The following is a 19,966-nucleotide window of genomic DNA, read 5'->3' on the forward strand; positions in this document are numbered from 1 at the left end:
TCTCTACAGATGAAGGAAAATCTTAAAAAACTTATGGCGGCTCATTATATGGAGCTTTCGCAAACAAAGGCGGTACAGCCCACTGTGGATTTAATCCCAAATCTTAGACATAAATTGATTTTTAATCTCTAAATTAAATAGTCTTTGATATTGACTTGCTCTTAATGTTGACTGCAGAGATCATGGTATTTTTTTTTATTTTTATTTTTTTTAAAGATCTCCATTTTAACGTTCCATTTATGCAGATTGCTCACACTGCAAGGAGGCAACTTTTTCAAGCCTTCCTTCCCAAGTTAGGCAGTTCTGAAAGCATCCTGCTGGGGTCAAAAAATTAGAGTGCCCACATGATTAAGTTATTGGTATTATTCTCTGCAAAGGCTAGAATCTTTTGTTCGTTTCTCTTCAGCAGCCATCATCTACAGATCTACAAAACTAGCTTCATTAAAGGCTTAGAAAAGGGCTACCCTCGTAATAGCTTTGCACCATTCAGCAGTGGTGACTTGAAATTAAAATAAACCCTCTTGGCAGAGCAGACTTGCTTATTTCTACGTTCCATAATATCTGTCACAGGTAAATCTCTTCATATCACACCAGATTCTATATGAAGTAAAGTCTTTAACGACCATTGGAGATGGTATTTCAATCCCTTTTTTCCACTGAACATTAATGGTACTGGGAATATTACAGCCTAGCTTCAACTCCAGAAAAGTTATCATCAAGAGAAAACCTGGTGACATCTCTGAACCTGTAACTTCACCTAGACTACGTTTAGCTAAAATGCCCACCAGATGCTTCACTAGCCAGCTTAAGAAATTAAAACAGATTGCCTCGCCCTTCCTAAACACGTGGCTGAAGAATAATTCACAACAAACAGCAGCACAATTCACCAACAGAAACGTCGGTTCGCTGATACTCAGTGGTGGCCAAAGTTCACTCAGTTCCGATGTAAATCTCCCCACCCTGCTCAGCACTGGAATCAGCGTATCCCCACCGAGCCAACACCTGCTCGTTCCTGTTCAAGTGCTGCCAGCAGAAGTCCTGCTACTGGATTTTAAGTTTCCTACATACTTATGTAATGCCACCGTGGGGTTTTTGTGCTCTGTAGGTGTCACTGAGAGGAGAGCTTGCCTTTGCCACAAGCTTGATATGAATTCAGCTCCTGTAACAGTATCGCCTTTTCAGAACTAGCCGAAGGGCAAATAAAAAATTTTCTTTGCCACCAAAATTGGGTGAACTTGCACCAAACGCAGATTAAGGGAATCTGTTTCTAAGCAGATCCACATTGATGCAATTACTCCAGTAAGAGATACGCTGACGGATTCCTTATTCTTCACGAGTAATTTCAGAGAATGAGGACTCTCACATGTGGCTTAGTTCCTCAGATCTTTCAAATCCTTGGGGTGTTTGTTTTTTTAAACACCATCTCCATTGCAATGCTTCAACTATAAATTTACAAAAGAGAGGTTCCATGGTCTAACGTTTTTCAATTATAATTTTAATGAAATACTAATTCCTTTCTGAGACATTAGCAAAAAACAGAGGGTTTCCATAAGGGGCAGAAAGCCTTTTTAAATTTGTACAGAATGGTTTAATATTCCCATGGATATAAATTTTATTCCTTTCATCACGTCCAGCCAGTAAAGAGAGCCCACTTCTATTCATCCCACTAAGGGGATTACATTTTTTTGGGAGAAGCTTTGGTATCATACACCTGCCAAAATAAATGCTACTAGCTATTACCCTCCGGACACCGTAAATATTGTAAACCAGCAAAACCTTAAATAAAAGAAGATGAATATTCAATGCCATGACTTAAGTTCAGGATATCCCAAGAACTGTCGGTAAAATTGTTAGAATTTAATATTTATGAGAGAAATGGCCGTGACCTCAAACAAGACAGCAACGTGATTTAATAAGAAACCTTTTCTTGGGGAAAGCTTTGCCCACACTGCAGATATAAGAAAGAGTTCATTAAAAACGTACGCAGCCCTTGGGAAAGTGCTTAATTACAGAAATTGAGAATTTGGTGCTTCACGGGATAATACCTGTGCTAGCAATACACGCTTTAATTTCTAGAAATTCCACAGATGTTTAACACAGAGCAAAGGGCAAATAACAGCATTTTGATTCGGGAGATTTAAATTGTACGTTCTCACTGAAAATGAAAATTCTGCCACTACTACAAGCTCACACCCTTGTGAATCGGAGGCTTCTTTTAAACGTTCTTTTCAGCACTGTGACACGGCTGTGACGGGCACGAAGAGCAACTACAAGAGCTGCAATCAGAGCCACCTTTCCCCACAAAAACCCTCAGCGGGCGTTTAACAACAGCGAGGGGACGGAGGCCGATGCCGGAGCCCTGTCAGCGGGGCCGTGCCGTTACCTCACGGCAAGCAGGGGCCGGCCCCCCGAGCTGGCTGCCAGCCCCCGGCCCCCCCGGGGCCAGCCCCGCCGCTCCTGCCCGCGGTTATTTATTTATTTATTTATTTAAGGCTCCCGAATGGCGACGCGGGGCCGGGGCCTGCCTCCCACCGCGGCTCCTCCACCATTACCCGCAGCAAGGCGCCGCGGGGGCGGCTCCCGCTCCCCCCGGCACCTGAGGGCTCCGCGGGCCGCGCCGGGGCCGTTGCGGGCGGGCTCCGCCTCGCCCCGCTCCCCGAGGCCGCCGCCCGCGGGCCCGGCCCCAGCACCTGCCCCGGGCCCGGCCCCGCTCCGCAGCCGCCCCCAAATGGCCGCCGCCGCCTCACGGGGGGGGGGTGGGGGGCGGCCGTTGGGGCCCGGATTCCGCAGCGACGGGAACCGGGAAGGGGGGGGGGGGGGGGGGGGGGTGCGGGCGGGGCCCCGCCGGGTCACCGCGTCCCCCCCCCCCAGCCGCCGCCCCGGCCCGGCCCGGCCCGGCCCAGCCTAGGCGAAGCGGCCCCGCTCCTACCTGCGAGGCGCGGGCGGCGGCGGGGCCGGGAGCTGGGGGCCGGGCCGGCCTCTCAGACGCCATGGGGCGGGCAGCGCGGCGCGGCCCGGCGGAGGCAGCGGCGGGGGCCCCGGCGGCGCCGCCTCATCGCGCTGACAGCCGGGAGCGCCCCGCCCCCGCTCCGCCCCTCTCGCGAGAGCGCCGCGGCCCCACGTGACCGCGGAGGGGCGGGGGGGGCGGCACCACAGAGCGGCCGCCGGCAGCGCCTCCCGGCGGCGCGTCGCGAAATGGCGGCGCCGCTCCTCAGCGCCGTGTGCGCGGCTTCTGCGGCGCTGTGACGGGGACTGGCGGTTACAGGTACGGAGAGGGGCGGGAAAGGCCCTCCGTGTGAAGGCGGGCAGAAAATGTTTCCCTCACGACGCTCCCGGGACGCTGCAGGCACCTCACGGAACCTCCCTGGCCCCACACAACTGCCCCTCACGATCACACACAGCAGAGCAGCGGGGCAAAATCCTCACAGTCCTGCTCCCCGCAAAGGTGCGCCTCAAAAGTCGGCCTCTGTTTTCCCTTTGACGCAGGGAAATACCCTTCACACGCCTCTAAGAACACTTCGTCATTCCTTGTATTTTGTTGGTCTGATTACCAATGATAATCGTACGTCTGTCAAAAGTGAGTATACACAGCACAAATTTAAGCACAGTTGAACCAAATCTGTCCCATAACTGCACATTTATTGAACGGTAATGGCAGACCAGCATAAAAGGTTGGGGTGTGGGGGAGAAATAAACTTTTTCCTTGTTTTATGACCTCTCTCAAGGATGAAGAAGTTTATTTAAAATAAGATTGTAGACACAAAGGAAAAGCTACATACAAACCTGTACATATACCCAAGTTAATACCTGTAAATACAGGAAGGGTGAGTGCACAGTATTAGCATGCTTTTCAAGGTCAGGCTCGTAATTTTGATGCAGTTAAGAACCAGAAATTAATGGCATTCTGTGAAAAACAAGCAAACTCAATATTAATCACAAGGTCAAAAAGGCTGACAGTGACAGTCTAATGAATGCAAACAAAAGACATTGCTCAGAAATGCTTTTTTTCCCCAAAATGTGAGGCAGTTGCACCGTAAACAAGATGGCTTCCAAATCTCAGCATGACAATTACTGTAGATAAAAATCACCAAAATAAAACCAACGATCACCTTTTAACGTTAAGTAAGAACACGGATTTTGAAGGCGAGGCCTCATGCTCAAAGTACTTGATAAAATAGGTGACTTTAATCCAGTTACACAGCCACTTACCTTGGGTGCATCTTTTTTGTCTCTACTCATACAGACACCCAGGTAGGCAGACTTAGCATGCGTGTGACTTGACTTTCCAACGGATCAATACAATCGAATCACTCACAAGAAAACTTAAACAAGTTAAACTTTTTGTGAATTTTTGAAGGAATACCGCACTGGTGACTCACTCAGCTTCAGAACACAGTACTTGCCCATTTTGACTCCATGATATTGGAGGAACGCATACACACACATAAGGCCTACTATGAACTGGGACTTGCAAATATTACAGTCCAACTAATACGTACTTTAAGTGGTGAATAATGTCAAATTAAGAGATTAAAAAACACCTTGTGAAGCAAGTTCTTAAAATCTCCTCAATTAAAGTTTCTAATACATGATGACAATGCTAACGCTGGCATAGCTGATTGTTCCCATTACAGGTAGTACCAGGAAACTGCACCCAACCCCTCACATAACTGATAACTAAAACCCCAAACAACAACTGGTACAGTCACAGTAAAGTAAGTTAAACTTGTTAATCGACATGAAAAATTGTTGTTTTTTATTTTCAAAACAGCCAAGCTATGGAGCACAAGTGTCACACTTCTGGACTCATCAAGAACTTCACAGCAGCACTTCCGAAATTTGAAGGAAAGTGTACCCTCGTGATACAGACAAGATTAAGAACTACTGCTTTTTGCTAATTGGAGAGAATCTAATGTAAGTACCATTATCTTGTAATAGAAACTGAATTGACTCTTTATTCATATCACATTAAATGAAAGAAACATATACCAGTCAAAGACAGGTACTGGATAAAGATTCTGCATTACAGAGCTTTCAATACTTACAATGAAACTGAAATGACCTTTGACAAAGTACAAACACAGCTATCCAAACACACGCAGTTACTGTTTTACTGTATCACAGAACCAGAGTATATAAGACTTCTATGTCTATGTTGTTCAAGATATAAAAGAATTGTTTTTCAAAATGAACATAGCAAATGTTGTTATGTAACAGCATACAGTTTAAGTTTTCACATTAGTATATGTATCTAAGATCTGTAAAAGAAAAAAAGACAAATGTTGTAACACAGCAGATAGGACTAACTTAGTAAGTCAAATACAGGCACTAAACACTGGTATGACAGAAAAAATCATCAACCAAAAGTTTAGAACAATTCAGAACTCATTCATAAAACTGAATGCATGTCAGTCTAATGAGACTATCCAGTTTAAAAAAAAAATGAACTGCAAGGCAATACTTTTTTTCCCTATTTTACCAATTCCCTATTTGCAAAAGGCAACTTGAAAGCTTCCTTGATTTTGTTTGTTGTGTGTTCTTTCTTAAATATCACAGATTTGAGTATGAGAATGTACCTTTCTTCTGGTGAAAGATCCAGCAAAGTTTGGTCAAGTTAAGGAGATGATTTCACCATAAGCGACACATGAACAGGGTGGGAGCGACTGACTTGCTGAATAAGTACAAACATCTCCTTCCCTTAGCCATTATAGATCAGGAGCGCCACAGCTCAGGCTTCAGCTTATTGCAATGTCAGTAAGAGTTTGAAAATCGGCAGTGCCCACCCATGAAACAAGGGAGCACAAAACATGATTAGCTGCATAAAAATTAGATACTTCAGGGACACTAGAGGCATGAAACATTTTCCCCTATTTTATGGTTTACTTTCAAACAGTAAACGCATTTTGAACACTTACAGCGATAGCAGCCTCAATGCAACAGGCAAGATCGCTGTTCTCAGGACCTGTCTTTGCTCACCAGTCACATATGTGTCCTTCTCTCCATTATGTGGGAATCTGTTAAACATCTGGAGTTTCACTAGGTGGGAGCATTTGGTGTAACCCAGCTCCACAGCCATCCATCTATTCATCATAGTCTATTTTAATTTTTGTAATAGCACTCAGGTTTGTTTTTTTCGCTGCTGCTCCTCCCGTGAACAGACGTTAAGTGTTTTTAAGAGCAGACTTGTGTTTGAAGTCCATGTCACAACAATGGCACTTGTAGGGTCTGTCACCGCTGTGTATATTCAAGTGGTCCTGGAGGGTACTTTTGGCAGTAAACGTCTTCAAGCACACCATGCACTGGAAGGGGCGGATACCCATGTGCCCCCGGATGTGTCTGTTGAGATTCTTTTTTTGTGTAAACGTTTTACCACACTGCAAACACAAGAAGAGCTTGTGCATTTTTAGATGCCTAAGATAGTTCTCAAGATGCAGAAATCCCCTCGGACACTTTGGACATTGGTGCCGCCATGAATTACTGGAATCATCCAGACTTTGAAACCCATTCATCAGACTCGAAGTCCCTTCTGGGTTGTCATTGACAAAAGCCTGGAAGTGATTTCCTGACGTTTCGGTATTTCTGCTCTCAACCGTAGAATTTATCAAGGAGTGCTGAGTTTCTGGAAAGTATAAGTTTGTTTTAGAGGAGGTGCAAGGCTGAGGAAAGTGATCGTTTTCTACGCTAGGGACACTCACAGAGTCCATCCTGAAGATACAAATTTCGTCATCCTTATATCCTATTTCAACCGTTGATATTTCTGGGGTTTTTGTTTCCTTTCTTTCCGAGTCCAAGCTCTGTGCTGCAGGCTGCGAGACATCCCCATTTTCCTCTTTAATGGAGAATTCTAAATTAGCCGGGCTATCTTCTGAAACCTCGATTATTTCGCAATCTTTATCCAAAACATCGTCCCTACGTCTCAGCTCCGTGTCTGAAGAATGGCACCTCTCCGCAGCCTGGCTGCCGTTCTCCATGGAAGCGTCGATTTCCAAGTACTTCGACAGCGCCTCGGTGCACTTCTCCACGATGTGAACCATCTGGAGATAGCTGGCGGCGGTGAGGTACTTGAGGAGCTCCTTCTTCTTGACCTCCAGCGCGCCGGTGTAGCAGGAGAGCAGCAGCTTCCTGCCCACCTCGGCGCTCTGCAGGATGGTGATGCGCACCTGCCGCGACTGGTTGAGCAGGAACTGGTCGCGCATGAAGGTGGAGCAGGCGGCGAAGATCACCTTGTGGCCCTGGAACTCGGTGTCGTTGATGTAGATGGAGACGTCGCAGAAGAGGTTCTGCTGCCGCAGGAGGTTCATCTTCTGCAGCACCGCGTCGCCCTGCTGCTCGAACTGGAAGTGCAGCACCTCCGAGTCCGCAGCCATGGCGGCGCTCCCGGGGGGCCGCCGGCACCGGGGCCGCCTCTCTCCGACGGGACCGGGTCGGGCACGACCGGGCCGGGCTGAGCCGAGGCCTCGCAGCCCCACGGAACCGGCCGCCCCCCTCCGGCCGCGCCGCCCCGCTCCCCGCCCGCTCCCCGCCGCTCCCGGTGCTCCCGCGCGCGCCCGCCCGCCCGCCCGCCGGAACCGCCTCCCCCGGCCCCGCCCCGTCCGCCCGCCCTTTCCGGTACCGGTACCGGCGCCGGAAGCGTCCCCGCCCCGCCCCTCCCCTCCCCGGCGGACAAACGAGAGGCGGCGGAGGCAGAGTTAGCAGCACGTTTATTGCGGGACTTGGCACTGCTACGGCGGCGGCCGCGGGGCGCAGCGCCCGGTAGAGGTAGCGAGGCAGCGGCCCCCTCCCGCGGCCCCGGCCCGCCTGCTTTGGTAACGCCGCTGGGGACGAGCCTCCTGCCCGGTCCCTGAAGAGGTAGCTGATGCTCGGTCCGGCGGGGGCAGTCCCACAGCACGGCGTCGCTCGGCCTCCTCCGCCCTCGCCGAGTGACGAGCGCCGGCCGTTTTCCTCCTTTCTCCTCTCTGCGTAAGCGAGGCTTAACGCGACCTTAGATCCATTCACGGCTCGGTCCGCATCAAGTTTTGATTCTCCCTCCTCGCCTTCGCTCCTCCCAACGACTCCAGAACCAAAACCGGCCCCGCACCATTTTAAAGTTACTTCAACAGGAGTTCAGCGGCAGCTTTCCAAGTTTTGCCAAAAAGCTGGGGAAGAGAGACTGATGCTTCGATTATATCAGTTAGTAACTTGCAAAACACGTCCTCAGAACGAAAAATGACAGAAAGACTCATCCCTGATCTCTACAGGAGGCCGTGCAGCTGCCCCACGTTCAGCGGGGACGCGTGCTGCACGAGCTACCACCCCTCAGCAGGGCGGTGAGCCTCAGCCTCTGGTAAATCTAAGAGTTCTAAGAATTCTCTTCTATATCAAATAAATAAAATGCCAACATAAAAAATCCTATTATATTCGAGGAGTTATTAAAATATTTTTGTAATAGACCAGTTATTTTTAGGATATGCAGGAAGTTGTACAGCACATTAAGTTGTGAGACTATCCACTTACCAGCAAATAGTATTCTACACATTAACACACAGATTATAACTGCCATAGTCCTTGTCTGAATACGCAGCATCAGCAGCAACAACCACTGGATCTAGTCTTTCACTAACTGGAACATTGCAATGAAGACAACATTTTACATACATGGACAATTAAGTTCATTGTATTCTATAATCACACTGCCTCTGTATATTCCATTTATAATAATTTTCACTCCATTTTAATCTAATTCAGGGAAGAGGCAATAGCCAGATTTTGCTTTTCTAATACCTCTTCTGTACTCTTCACTCATCTGTTCCATATAGGGGCAAACCTTACATGAACTCTTACCATTGGCACATTTCACATTGTGCCATCAGCATGTTGCCTTCTTAATCTCTAGCGCTTCTGGAGCTACATCGCTGTCTCCTGAATAAATCTTTTGGTCTGCACCCTTTTGTGAGGCCAAAAGCACAGACATTTGTAAGAAGACACCTTTCATCCAACGGATCTGTCTTGCTTTCATTGAAGAAGCAGTCTTCTGCATTTCTGCTTTTTCCCATTTATTTCTGCCATGGTCTCACCAAATGACACAAGCAGCCTTTCAAATGAACAGCCAGCAGTCTCAGCCTTCTTAGAAGCTGGTATCGCCACAGCACAGGGTGGATGGAAAACCTGGATGTCCTGATCAAATCATTTTTTGTTTCTTAGGATAACCCCTTGTCTCTTCAAATCAACTTCAGGTCGCCCATGGCTACTTCCACAAGCTATGTCCTCCATGCAGTAGCATTACAGCTCAGTAACTCCATGAAGAAACTTCCCAGACAAAGTTCTCAATACTGTCCATTTTGCTGCCACTTTTCTTCTAGCATCTGCAGTTCTATTCCTTTCTCTGGCAGAAGACCATTTTCTTTATCGTATCCGTATCCATATATTGTTAGATACGTCACTAAATCCTTACAGTATGTTCACCTGGCCCTGCAAGTTCTTATTCTCCATTTCTATCTTCTTTTTGACATTAGAGCTGTAACTTATTTCCACGTAGTAGATAACGTTATAAAAATGTTACAACACCACAGAAGATTCTTCCTGAAGTCAGAATACAAGGGTCAGATGCGACTGTCACGGCCTGTTTTAGCTCAAAGTGATTCTGAAAGCAGGTTACTGAAAAGGAAAAACAGCTTTTCTTCCCATGCCTACCCATTTTCTGCCCCTGGAACCTGAACAATAATTCTTAAAAGTCTCAAATAGTTATATTTTAGGCCTAAACATATTTGCTACAACTTGAAAGACGTAATGCCCTGACTCCATTTCCATTGCTTACTTCATAGCTGTCCATGTAATAATAGTTAATGTAACAGTCAAGTACAGTAGTTTAAAAACTCAATTGCAAAAACTGATTCACAGAATCACCTTGCTTTGCTACTCGAAGGTATGTGGATTTCTGAAAACGTTCTGCAAGATAAACACTTTCTACTGTCCATCAGTGTAATGTCTGCACAAAGAAATCCTGGTTTCTACATACACGTATCTGAAGACCAAGACCAACTTTTGATAATTACGTACAAAACATTTTTTGCTCTAACATACCTTTGGTCATACCTGTTTAGCATTTTTAACCATACAGTAGCAGCCTCCCCCCACCCCTACCCCTCATTCAGACACACAGACAGTACTACTTTTAGGTAGGAAGCATCATCTCAGCCTCATGGCAAACCTTGAGGAAAAGAGCTGCATTGGAAGAAATACTTATTCCAAATACAAACAGCAGTTCTCCACCAAGGATCTGCCACTTGATTATTAGTCTATGCTACACTTCAACAGAATGAGTGCTTTTCTACTGGGAATGGTGTCCTTCAGATGAGAAATTAGTTTCTTTCAGCCCAATTGGGATGTGGATAATTCCACGGCACTTTTGAGAAGTAATACAGTATCATCCTAGAATCCCAATTAATATGCCATTCCCGCTACATTTGATGTTTAAGGCGGTATACAAGAGGTATTGCTGAGTACAGTCAATAGCTGATACACTAAACTACGGAAATTGTGCTACCTATACCTCATCGTAGGCTCTGTAAAACACTAATGGTCATGAACTATGTAGGTCACTTAAAAAAAAAAGTGTTCTTTGAGTATCCAAGAAATCAAAAAACTTCATGTTAATGTTCCTGTGGCAGGTACTTTTCTTTTTTTTTCTTTTTTTCTTTTTTTTAATTTAACTGACATGTGGCCCTTACTAGTTATTGAGGAGAGATATACAAGAACTAAGGAAAAAAAAAGGAAAAGCACAGAGTTACTATACATTGCAGCTTTTAAAAAACAGAGTATTTTCACAGTGTCAAAAAGCAGTATTTCTCCATTCCAACTTTGCTCTAAAACCAATTAGGAAAGTAGCAACTGTTGTGGTTATTTGAAGCAAAATTTATGGAAGATAGATAATAACTTCTAGTTCTGAAGTGCTTAGCTGGTCTCAGTACGTACAACGGTAAGTGCCCTTTAACGACCCTCGGTATGACGGCTTGTGAAATAGTCATACCAGCACTCCAGGTGCCGCGCTCACAGATTCCAGAGCTGCAACTTACTTCAAACAGTTCTATGCAACCATCAACTAACCCTGCCAAATCATTCAGGGTTTTACCTTTTCAAAACGCATGCCAACATTAAAAACCCTGAGAGCTTTTAAGATAGTGTTGATTGGCAGTAGTAGTTTCTTGAAATAGTGTAGGAAGGGCAAAAAAGTGACGCAAAAATACTTCATTTCAACTGTAGGGGTCTAGGGGTAAGATTGGTGAAAGATAATTTTAAGAGGTAAGTTTAAAACAAATTAGCACTATGTGGAGTGCTTTTTCAGTGATCCAGTGCTTTAAAAAATAATAACTGGGTTATCTCACAGACTTGTCCTCTTTGCTCTTTCCTCCATCTGCCCAGACACAGAGAAGCCTCTGACTGTACAGCAGATGGCTTACTTGCAGCCCACAGCAACAGTCTTTCAAAAGGTGTTAGTCTTGAGTCTCCTGATCAGAGAGAAATGAAACAATTAACCTCTTAATCCACAGTAGAGACACAGACAGAAACCTGAAGGAAGATTGTTATTCACAGAAGATATCAAGTAAGACTAAGAACGATGGCTGAAGACCTGCCAGTTTCTGCAATCCAACCCTCCATCCATCCATCTATCCATAGCCTTTCAGAGCAAACCACTAGTTTAGGTAAGAGCCCAAGCCAACTGTTTGCTCCTCTCAGTCATGATCCCCACAAAGGGCTGCTTTTAATTGCTTAATTGACGCAGGTGCTATCATTTCTTAAACTGAGCACAGCCTGAGGCAGCTTCCCTGCATCCAGTACCTGGCTTGCGTCAGCTTGCTGACAGACCTTACTGTCTGTAGCAGCGCTACATGTGAATGAATCGAAGTCCACTGTTATGTCTTGAACGTTTCTTTCATTGGCATTGTCAAAGCTATTTTTACCATGTAGCTGTTTAAGATGTTTCCTCAGAACGGGTTTATGCGCAAAAACCATGTCACAGTAGTTACATTTATGGGGCTTGTCCCCACTGTGCAGGTTGAGATGGTCCTGTAAGGAACATTTCTGAGAGAAGGTTTTCCCACAGATCTTACATTGGAACGGTTTGATGCCTGCATGCACCCTCATGTGCCGGTGGAGATTGCCTTTCTGAGTGAATGTCTTGCCACAGAGTAGACACATGAATAGTTTATGCATCTTTAAGTGATTAGCATAGTTTTCCAGATGCCGAAATACTCTCGTGCACTTTGGGCACTGATGGTGCCACTGGAGGCCTTTGTCTATACCTCGGTTGTTAGGCCCAAACATATCTTTAGAGGCCAGAATGATGTTATCGCTGCCGGCATACGAAAGGGCATAGTTGTGGAGGTGGTTTTGCTCTATCTCACTTGCTCTGTTTTCAACAGTGGAGTTGATTAGAAAGTGTTGAGGCTCTGAGGAATGCAAAGCAGTTTGTTCAGAAGAAATAAACTGGTTCTGATCCTTCTTGTTCCTAACTTCCGTTACCTCCCCAATGGACTCCACCTTGATGATCTGAATATCACTGTCCTCCATGTCCATACTGTCTTCTGAGGGCTGAATACAAGGTGAATCTTGCTGCAGAGAGTCTTCGTCTTCTGGATGTTCCTTCAGCTCAGAGGAGTCACTTTGCTGTTCACATTCCTTGCTCTCCAATGGCTGCTTCGGTTTGATGAACTTCCAGAGCGCCTGTGTGCAGCGTTCCACAATGTGGCTCATCTGCAGAAAGCTTGCAGCAGTTAAGTAGTTGACCAGTTCCATTTCGGGAAACTCCAGAATGCCACTGTAACAGGATAAAAGCAACTGCCTCCCCACTTCTGAACTTTGCAGTATAGAGATTTTTACATCTCTGGAGTCGTTTAATAAGAACTGATCTCTTAAAAAGGGAGAGCCAGCAGCAAATACAATTTTATGCCCATGAACTTCAACATCATCTATATGGACCACAACATCACAAAATTTGTTTTCTTCCCTCAGCTTGTTCATTTTCTGTAACATTGAATCTCCATAATTGTCAAACTTGAAGTGAAGAATGTCTGATCTTTCTGACATTTTGGCACACCTAAAGAAAAGCAGCAAGGAAAAAAAAACAAGTGAGAACTTTTTTAGTTTCTAGATTGCAAGTCAGAAGGTTCTAAAGTAAAGCGTGCTCAATGAGACATCATGTTTTGCCCTAGGTAAACAGTCAAGCATGTTAGACTTTAAAACTGAAAAAAAAATATCAGGTTTGCACGTTGCCTTGCAGTTATATTTTTTTTTTAATTTGATGCAGTCTGAATACGAAGTAGAAGTGATGACAGAAATCCTCTTGAGGCAGTATCTTAAAGAGTTAAGATGTTTTCCACACTCCTCGTATGGAATTTAAACGGAAACTCTGGAAGTATTTTTAGCAGCCTTAACTCTTTTTAAGTTTTGCTTCCACATTGCAACTCTTCAGAGATTTTGTCTTTACCAAATACAACAATGTTCCTTGAGCTTCTTTAGCTTGATTTACTTTTGCGCTAAGTAGCTTTCATAACACATTAATTCAAGGTGAGATAGAACCTGGAACCTGCCAGACAGAGAATTCCCTCTTAACTGTCTATCTACTACCTACTACTCCTAAGAGTTACAGTTCCTCTAAGACACTTCATGATTTTCAGGAGTATTGATATAGGATAAATTGTCTCACTGGAAGTAACTAACTCTGGCTAACCTGTCTTTTGGCAGAAAGGACTACACAAGCTTTTCAGTATCCGCAGCACTGGGTTGAAGTGACTGTTTTACATTGCCTTGGAAGTTTTTTTGAGGATTTTTTTTGGGGGGGGAGGACAGGGGGGTAAGTCTGATGTTTTTTAAGATTTAAGAAAAATTCTGCTGTATGACCCCTCATTATATAAATCACACCTTCTAGCCTCCCTGTTTTGAATACCTGGGGAATGTAGGAAGTCTTGTTCCTTGTCTTCTTCTTTGAAAGATCACTCCTCTAGGAAGTTTGTTCTTCTCTGATAGTATTTGGGAATGAAGAACAGTAATCTTCCATAAGACAAGTATCAATATTTTGTCTTTCAACAGTTCTCTTAAGAACCTATAAGGCTACACTGATTCTTGATGAAATTGTTAAATAATCCTGCCAGAGAACTGGGATTGCAGGAAGTGAAGAAATCACAGGAGACTAAACGATGCAAGGTTTGGTGAGATAAAATAACAAAACAAAGCAAAACTTACACCTCACCACTATTATGAACACCACATAAAGCTTGACAAGAAGCTTTGAAGTTTATAGATAAAAGCAGATGCTGCTCTCTTGGGGCATGAAATATTAGGTCAATGAACACAACAGGAAATGGAGTCATGCCTAGTGTAAATGAACGAATGAACAAGACGGGGTACCAAGAACATTTTTAGCAGTATTTGGTGACACTGTTGTCAGAGTTGTTTCAGTTTCCTGACCAGATATCATTCGGAGCCTTACTACGCGAATGCATCAAGTATATCTTCCAGTGCGTGACATACGAAAACCACAAAAGGATTTCAAGAGTTTTCAGAAACAAGGCACCGAGCGCTCAGAAACAGCGGCAGCACCGTTTGTAGCACAATTCTGTTAGATCTACAGAAGGTAAAGCCACAAGCCTCCTGGTCACCCTGTGGCCAGCGCTGCCTGCCTCATCTGCTTTGCAGGGCAAAAAGGCTGCAGCAAGCGTTTTCGGTGAATTTCAAGAAATACCAAACGACTTGTTTTCATTATTCTGTAGGAAGCAACGGAGTCTACAAGTGAGCCGGCCTCGGGTTATGCGGGACAAAGCAGTGGAAGCGCCGTTAAAGCACGGTGCCGTCACGCTGCTGGAGCACGGCCCTGCCAGCCCCTTCCCCCCGGTGCCCCCCCGGCGAGGGCCCGCTGCCCGCTCGGGGAGCCGCGCCCCGGGGAGCCGCGGCCGGGCCCGGACACGCGCAGATCCCGGGGCCCGGGGAACCGACGGCACAGCCCGACCCGGCCCGGGCCGAGCCGCAGGAGCTCGCCGGGGCAGCGGCCGGAGGGAAGGGGCCGGGGCCGGGGCCGGGGCCGGTACCTGGAGCGTCGGGCCGCGTCCCCCCGCTGGCACCCGCTGCCGCCGCCCCCGCCGCGGCCTCCGGCTACGGACCTAGAGAGGGGAGGAGGAGGAGAGCCGCCGTCAGCCGCCGCCCGCGGCCGGCACCGCGCCGCCCCAGCGCCGGGCCCGGCCGCGACCCCCGGGCGGCCCCGCGCCCCCCCGCGCTCCCGGCCGGGCCCGGCCGCCCGCGGGACGGCGGCGGGAGGGGAGGCGGCGGCGGCGGCGGGGCCGGGGGGGGCGGCGGCGGCGGGGGCGGCGGCCGCGCCCCGCTCCGGGCCCCCGCTCGGGGCCGCCCCCCGCGCGCCGCGCGCCCGCCGGGCCCGGGGCCGGGCCCCAGCGCTGCCCCCAGCGCCGCCCCCGCGGCTGCACCTACAGCTGCCGCCTGCCCCCGCCGCCGCGCCGCGGGCCCGCATTGTTCGGCCGCCGGAAGCGGCCCCGCGCCCCGCGCCCCCCGCACCCGGAAGCGCCTCGCGGGGCGCCCGCCCCTCGGCCCGGTCACGTGGGGCGCGGCAGCGGCGGCCCAGGCCCGGCACCGGGAGGCGGCGGCGGCGGCGGCGGCCGGGGTAGGTGGGGGCCGCGCCCCGCGCCCGCTCCGCCGGGCCGCCCCCTCCTCTCCCTCCCCATTCTCCCCCCTCCGGTACCGGCGCGCCCCCTCCCGCCCCTCCCCGCCGGGCCCCAGCCCCAGCCCCGCCGTGCGCGGGGCAGGGCCCGGGAGCCGCCCGGCAGCGGGTGGCGGCGGGGCCGTGCCCGGGGCTCCGGGGGTCCCCGCCCCGCTCCCGGAGCCGCCCCGACCTCGGCGTGCCCCGAGCCCCGCGTCCCGCTCCCGCCGCGCCGAGCGCCCCGGGGCCGCCTCCGGGGGGGGCGCGGTGGGGCCGGTGGGGCCGTTCGGCCTCCGCAGCGCCGAGCTCGGTGCGCGGGCCGCAATCTCGGAGCCTCGCTCGGGCTTCCCCGTGCTGGCCGCGGGTCCGTGCTCGGTTCGGCCCCCGCGGGTAAATCCCGGCCGCTCGGGTCCGCCCGGGGCGGAGGGGAGGGGAGGGGAGGGGTCACCGGCCGCACCGTGCGCGGCCACCCCGAAACGCGGGCTGCTGGCAACGGAGCGAAAACCGGGGCGGTGGAAGTAAAATCTGTGGTTGTCCCTCACCCGGCTTTGCCCGGTCAGTCGTTTGGGGAGAGGAGAGGGAGCTGAAGCACCGAGACGCCTGGGAGCAGCGAAGCAGCGCCTTTCTTCTGAAATAGGCGTTGGAGATCGGGTGCTGCTTGGCTGCGTTGGTGTGCAGGTAGAGCTCCATCGGCGCCCCCAAATCCACCCAGCTCACGGGGCTTTATTAAACCCGGCTGGGATTTGTAGCTGCTTTGTTAAAAAATGCAGAGCTGCACGGACTTCCCCGTTGCTGGTTAAATTACAGAAACACTTATTTTTTTTAAAGGTCTCTACCGAACGTTAAAAGGTCAAGGACTTGAGCAAACTTCGTTTTGTGTACACAGTAAATAAATTAACAAATTGAGCTTGGCGTAGGGCTTTCCTTTCGCTTTCCACATCCAAGCGCAGGCAGCTTCTGGCAGCACCTAACTCCTGTTCCAGCTCTTTCACAGAGTGTTTTTAAAGCGCTGTGTCTGCCCGGTCAGCATAACGCTGCGTTTCTCTTTGAATCCTGGCGAGAGGGGAACCATGGAAGTATGCGGAGTGTGATCTTCAGAGCGTGCCCGGCACCGGCTGCGCTGCCTCTCGCTCTGCCCCAGCCACCAGGCCGTCCGTGTGTCCCGCGTGTGCAGCCCCGCGCAGGCAGCCCCTGGATGTGCCCGATGCTGGCGAAGCGTCGGCCGCAGGGTGTGGATGTTGGGGTTAATTCATCCCAGCCACGTTCTTGTGACGGGCGAGCTGAGGCAGCGTCAGCATTTCTGTCACCAGCCACGGCTTCCCAGGGCCTGCAGCGTGTTCCTGGGGTTGCGAATTGGCCTGTAACAAGAGCCTGAAATGACAGTTTTCTCCTCTGAGCAAATAGTTCAAAGGAAGAGTAAAAGCAAAATGATTTTGGCACCAACTTTGAATCTGCTAAGGATTGTTAACAAAGGTTGCGTTAGCTTAACTCTTGTGTTTGTCCGATTCCTGGCTCTGCGTAAAATGCGGAGTGATTCCGCCAGCTTCCCCGCGATGGGTGTGCTCTGCTCTCGAGGAGTGGCGGTGACATCGGAGGCAGCGTTATCTGCAGATAAAAACCTCTTTCCGCCTGTCTCTTGAGGTTAGCGGGAACATCTGTGGCTGTCAGAGTCTTTTAAAATGAGCAGAAAGTTTAGTATTGCAGTTGCTATTTTGCTAATTAATTGCTCTCTTCAGTTATCCTAAATCTTGATTTTTCACACGCAGTGTTCCCCTGACTCTCTTGCTTCACTTGGAGCGCAAAAATACTTCTCGGTGCTTTTGAGAATGATTTGCCCGGGGAAGGAAAGGCTGTAGCTGTCTCCTTGAAAGAGCGGTGGGTAAAGATCAAACGTACGGTTATGCAGACTAATCATATGATACGTGAGAAGAAAAAGGTTGCTAGTGATTGATCTTCCTTGTATGATTTTTTTCCAGAGCTGCAGTAAAATCCAGGCTCTGTGCATATGCTCAAGAAAAGTCGAACCGCAGCTCCTTTCCCATGTCTGTCAGTGTGACACCAGTTTTGTTCTGAAAATTTCTTAGGCTGCTCAGACAGAAACATCTGGATGACTGCCTGCAGTGACAGCGTCGTGCTGTAGCATTTTCCACACTTTTTCACTCACTGTATTTATAAAGATAATAATTATGGCCTATTTGAATTGAGCGGGAGAAAAAATCACAGCTGTCAAAGGCTGTAAGGAGCTAGAAATCCTAAAGGATGCAGGCTTATTTGTCGTAAACCAGCTTTGGGGTGTGTACCTTAAAGCTTCTGAACTCTACAACAAATTCCACGTTTCACTCGCACGGAGTTGCTGCTGCTGCAAACTAGGAAAGTGAAGGCCGAGAAATAGAACCAGAAAAGACGTTATTTTTCAGTGAATGAATTTGTACTGAGTCAGTCACCTCAGTTTCTTGGCTGTAAGCTACCTCTTTTTTCGTGTTTTTTAATGTTACACTTACTGGGTTTTTATTTGTAGGGGGTAGAGGGTATAGGTTTGTTCTGCATGAGGAGATTTTTAGCTTTGTTGTTTCAGGCAGCTTCTTGAGTTAAAATCTTCTTCAGTAATTTAATTAACGTTACTGTATCATTCTTCTGTACCTGGTGCATTCATCAGCTGTGCTCTAACCGTGGGATTGCTAAAGGAGCTGCTGCTGACGGATAAAAGCCGAGAGGTTCGGAATGGGGAAAAAAAAATCACCTTTTGTCTCTAGCTTGCACACCCTTCTCACGCTTCTTCTCTCTCCTGCCCTGAACCGCCTCCCCAAATTGTTCTGCATTGTGTTCGCCTCTAAACTCGGTGCGGAGCGTGCTGTTGCCGTAAAGGTAACTGCTGCTCTGAGCAGCCAGGGAAGCTCACAGCTCCGGCATTGATTTTGCTGCTCTCCTGCCTTTCGGTGTGGCTCTGGACTTCCTAAATACTGGAAAACTGGCACTCCGTGGAGTGAAACCAGCTGCAGTTACGAGTGCTCGGCTCTCACGGTGGCGTTCAGGCCTCCGTGTCTCACAGCAATGTAAGATGGAAGGTTTTATCTTTTATATCCCGTTGGCTTGAAGCTCTTTTAAGTTCATTCCTAAGCACTTGCGAGGAGAATTTTGATCTCAAGTTGCAGGCCAGGTGGCAAATACTTGGGAAGAGGGTAGGAAAGTAAAGGATAAATGTCTTATAAATCTGCTGAACTACTGTTGAAATTTCATAGGTTTGTCTCCCCCTTGCTTGAGATCTTACACGGTGCAGGGCATCTTTGCTGTCCGTTTGCACGTTATCTTAAACAGTGAGAGTAAGGTGGGTTGCCTCAGCTGGTTGGTTGCTTTGGTGGCAAACGAGACTGCTGCTTAAAAGAGAGTTTGGTTCTTGGACGCGCGTTGTGTAACGAGAGCAAGCGCAGAGTGAGGGTGAGTTGTCCTGAGAACCAGAGTTTTAAGCAAAGCTGAAGGCAGTGGCCCAAGAGCCGGCCGTGGTGCCTGTCTCAGTTCGCAGCCGTTTCCAATGGTCTCTCACCTGGGGAGGGGCCGGGATACCCCTTTAATTAACGGGTGAGCAAAGAAGTTAATAAAAATTTGCCTCTTGGTATGCGTTTTACCCAGACATTCTGACTCCCACGGAGGTGTAAAGACACCTTCGGGCAAATACATTGCTGAGGTGTAGGTTTGTGTCCGGGCCTAAGCTGTGCTGAACTTGAAAGCTCCTGTTTTACTCGTTACTCGTTAAACTGCCAGCAGAGAAAGCTTCGGTTCGTCACGAGCTGCAGATAGCACTAATGAGCGCTGTCACTGTCCTTTGCTCTTCTTTTGATTCCAGAGGAGCCATAAGCCTGCTGCACGTAATTGCTCTGCTGCTGGTCTTTGATGCGCGCCCCAGTGTACCGGCGTGCTTTAATGAGCTCGTGGGCTTTGGGGTGTGGGTGCTGCCACCGTCGGTTTCCTGATTCGGGTAAAACAGTCCGTGCGGAAATCTGCCCGAAACAAAGTGCTATCAAGCACCAGGAGAAATAAAGTGCATGCAAAGCAAAGTACGGGATTATGCACGTTTGGGTTAACTTGAGGCAACGTTGTAGTATTTTTGGTATTTTAAGGCAGTGCTTTTGCAACTCCTCTGTTTGGGTGTCAATCTGATGAACCTCTGCTGCTGATTCCAGAGCGGTTGGGTAATCGAGCCTCGCCTGCTGGTACGTCGCTACGGGACAGAAGCTTCGTCCAGCAACCTACTACGTTCTCCCCTTTCCTGTGCTTTCTTATCTTGTGTAA

At 48.6% G+C, this 19,966-nt stretch overlaps 4 protein-coding genes across 14 annotated transcripts in view; 1 reads left to right on the top strand and 3 right to left on the bottom strand.

Annotated features, from left to right (window-relative positions):
* The window catches only part of RC3H2 (ring finger and CCCH-type domains 2), a 31,224-nt gene extending 28,139 nt beyond the window's left edge, over positions 1-3,085 (bottom strand). For 4 of the 5 annotated variants that reach the window (XM_040531279.1, XM_040531281.1, XM_040531282.1 and 1 more), the window contains exon 1: positions 2,930-3,054. The gene's annotated coding sequence lies outside the window, so the exon portion shown is untranslated. Of the gene's footprint in view, positions 1-2,929 lie in introns of all 5 variants that reach the window. The other variant, XM_040531277.1, reaches the window with a different exon arrangement.
* Positions 3,086-3,137: 52 nt separating this feature from the next.
* RABGAP1 (RAB GTPase activating protein 1) overlaps positions 3,138-19,966 on the top strand; it is an 83,391-nt gene continuing 66,562 nt past the window's right edge. The window contains exons 1-2 of one of the 4 annotated variants that reach the window (XM_040531289.1): positions 3,138-3,265; positions 4,772-4,914. The gene's annotated coding sequence lies outside the window, so the exon portion shown is untranslated. Of the gene's footprint in view, positions 3,266-4,771; positions 4,915-15,549; positions 15,644-16,032; positions 16,358-19,966 lie in introns of those variants that run through there. The other 3 variants (XM_040531286.1, XM_040531288.1, XM_040531290.1) reach the window with 3 other exon arrangements.
* ZBTB6 (zinc finger and BTB domain containing 6) lies at positions 4,730-7,395 on the bottom strand. Its single transcript, XM_040531295.1, has one exon. It carries the CDS (start codon positions 7,365-7,367, stop codon positions 6,162-6,164), a length of 1,206 nt encoding a protein of 401 aa, XP_040387229.1. The 5' UTR covers positions 7,368-7,395; the 3' UTR covers positions 4,730-6,161.
* On the bottom strand, positions 7,684-15,527 carry ZBTB26 (zinc finger and BTB domain containing 26). Of its 4 annotated transcripts, XM_040531292.1 has the most exons (3): positions 15,060-15,128; positions 13,922-13,994; positions 7,684-13,072 (listed from the first exon to the last, which is right to left on the bottom strand). In XM_040531292.1, the coding sequence occupies exon 3, from the start codon at positions 13,060-13,062 to the stop codon at positions 11,746-11,748; it is 1,317 nt and encodes a 438-aa protein (XP_040387226.1). In that variant the 5' UTR covers positions 13,063-13,072; positions 13,922-13,994; positions 15,060-15,128; the 3' UTR covers positions 7,684-11,745. The 4 variants fall into 4 exon arrangements, with proteins under 4 accessions (XP_040387226.1, XP_040387228.1, XP_040387227.1 ...); XM_040531294.1 differs by lacking the exons at positions 13,922-13,994; positions 15,060-15,128 and adding an exon at positions 15,454-15,527; XM_040531293.1 differs by lacking the exon at positions 13,922-13,994 and having other exon boundaries at positions 15,060-15,142.

Source organism: Cygnus olor, chromosome 19 (assembly GCF_009769625.2).
Source record: "Cygnus olor isolate bCygOlo1 chromosome 19, bCygOlo1.pri.v2, whole genome shotgun sequence".
Taxonomy (NCBI): Eukaryota; Metazoa; Chordata; class Aves; order Anseriformes; family Anatidae; genus Cygnus; species Cygnus olor.

Bases quoted from the DNA above. Each gene is read 5' to 3' on its own strand.
- ZBTB26 (XM_040531294.1), bottom strand. From the start codon at position 13,062: ATGTCAGAAAGATCAGACATTCTTCACTTCAAGTTTGACAATTATGGA.
- ZBTB6 (XM_040531295.1), bottom strand. From the start codon at position 7,367: ATGGCTGCGGACTCGGAGGTGCTGCACTTCCAGTTCGAGCAGCAGGGC.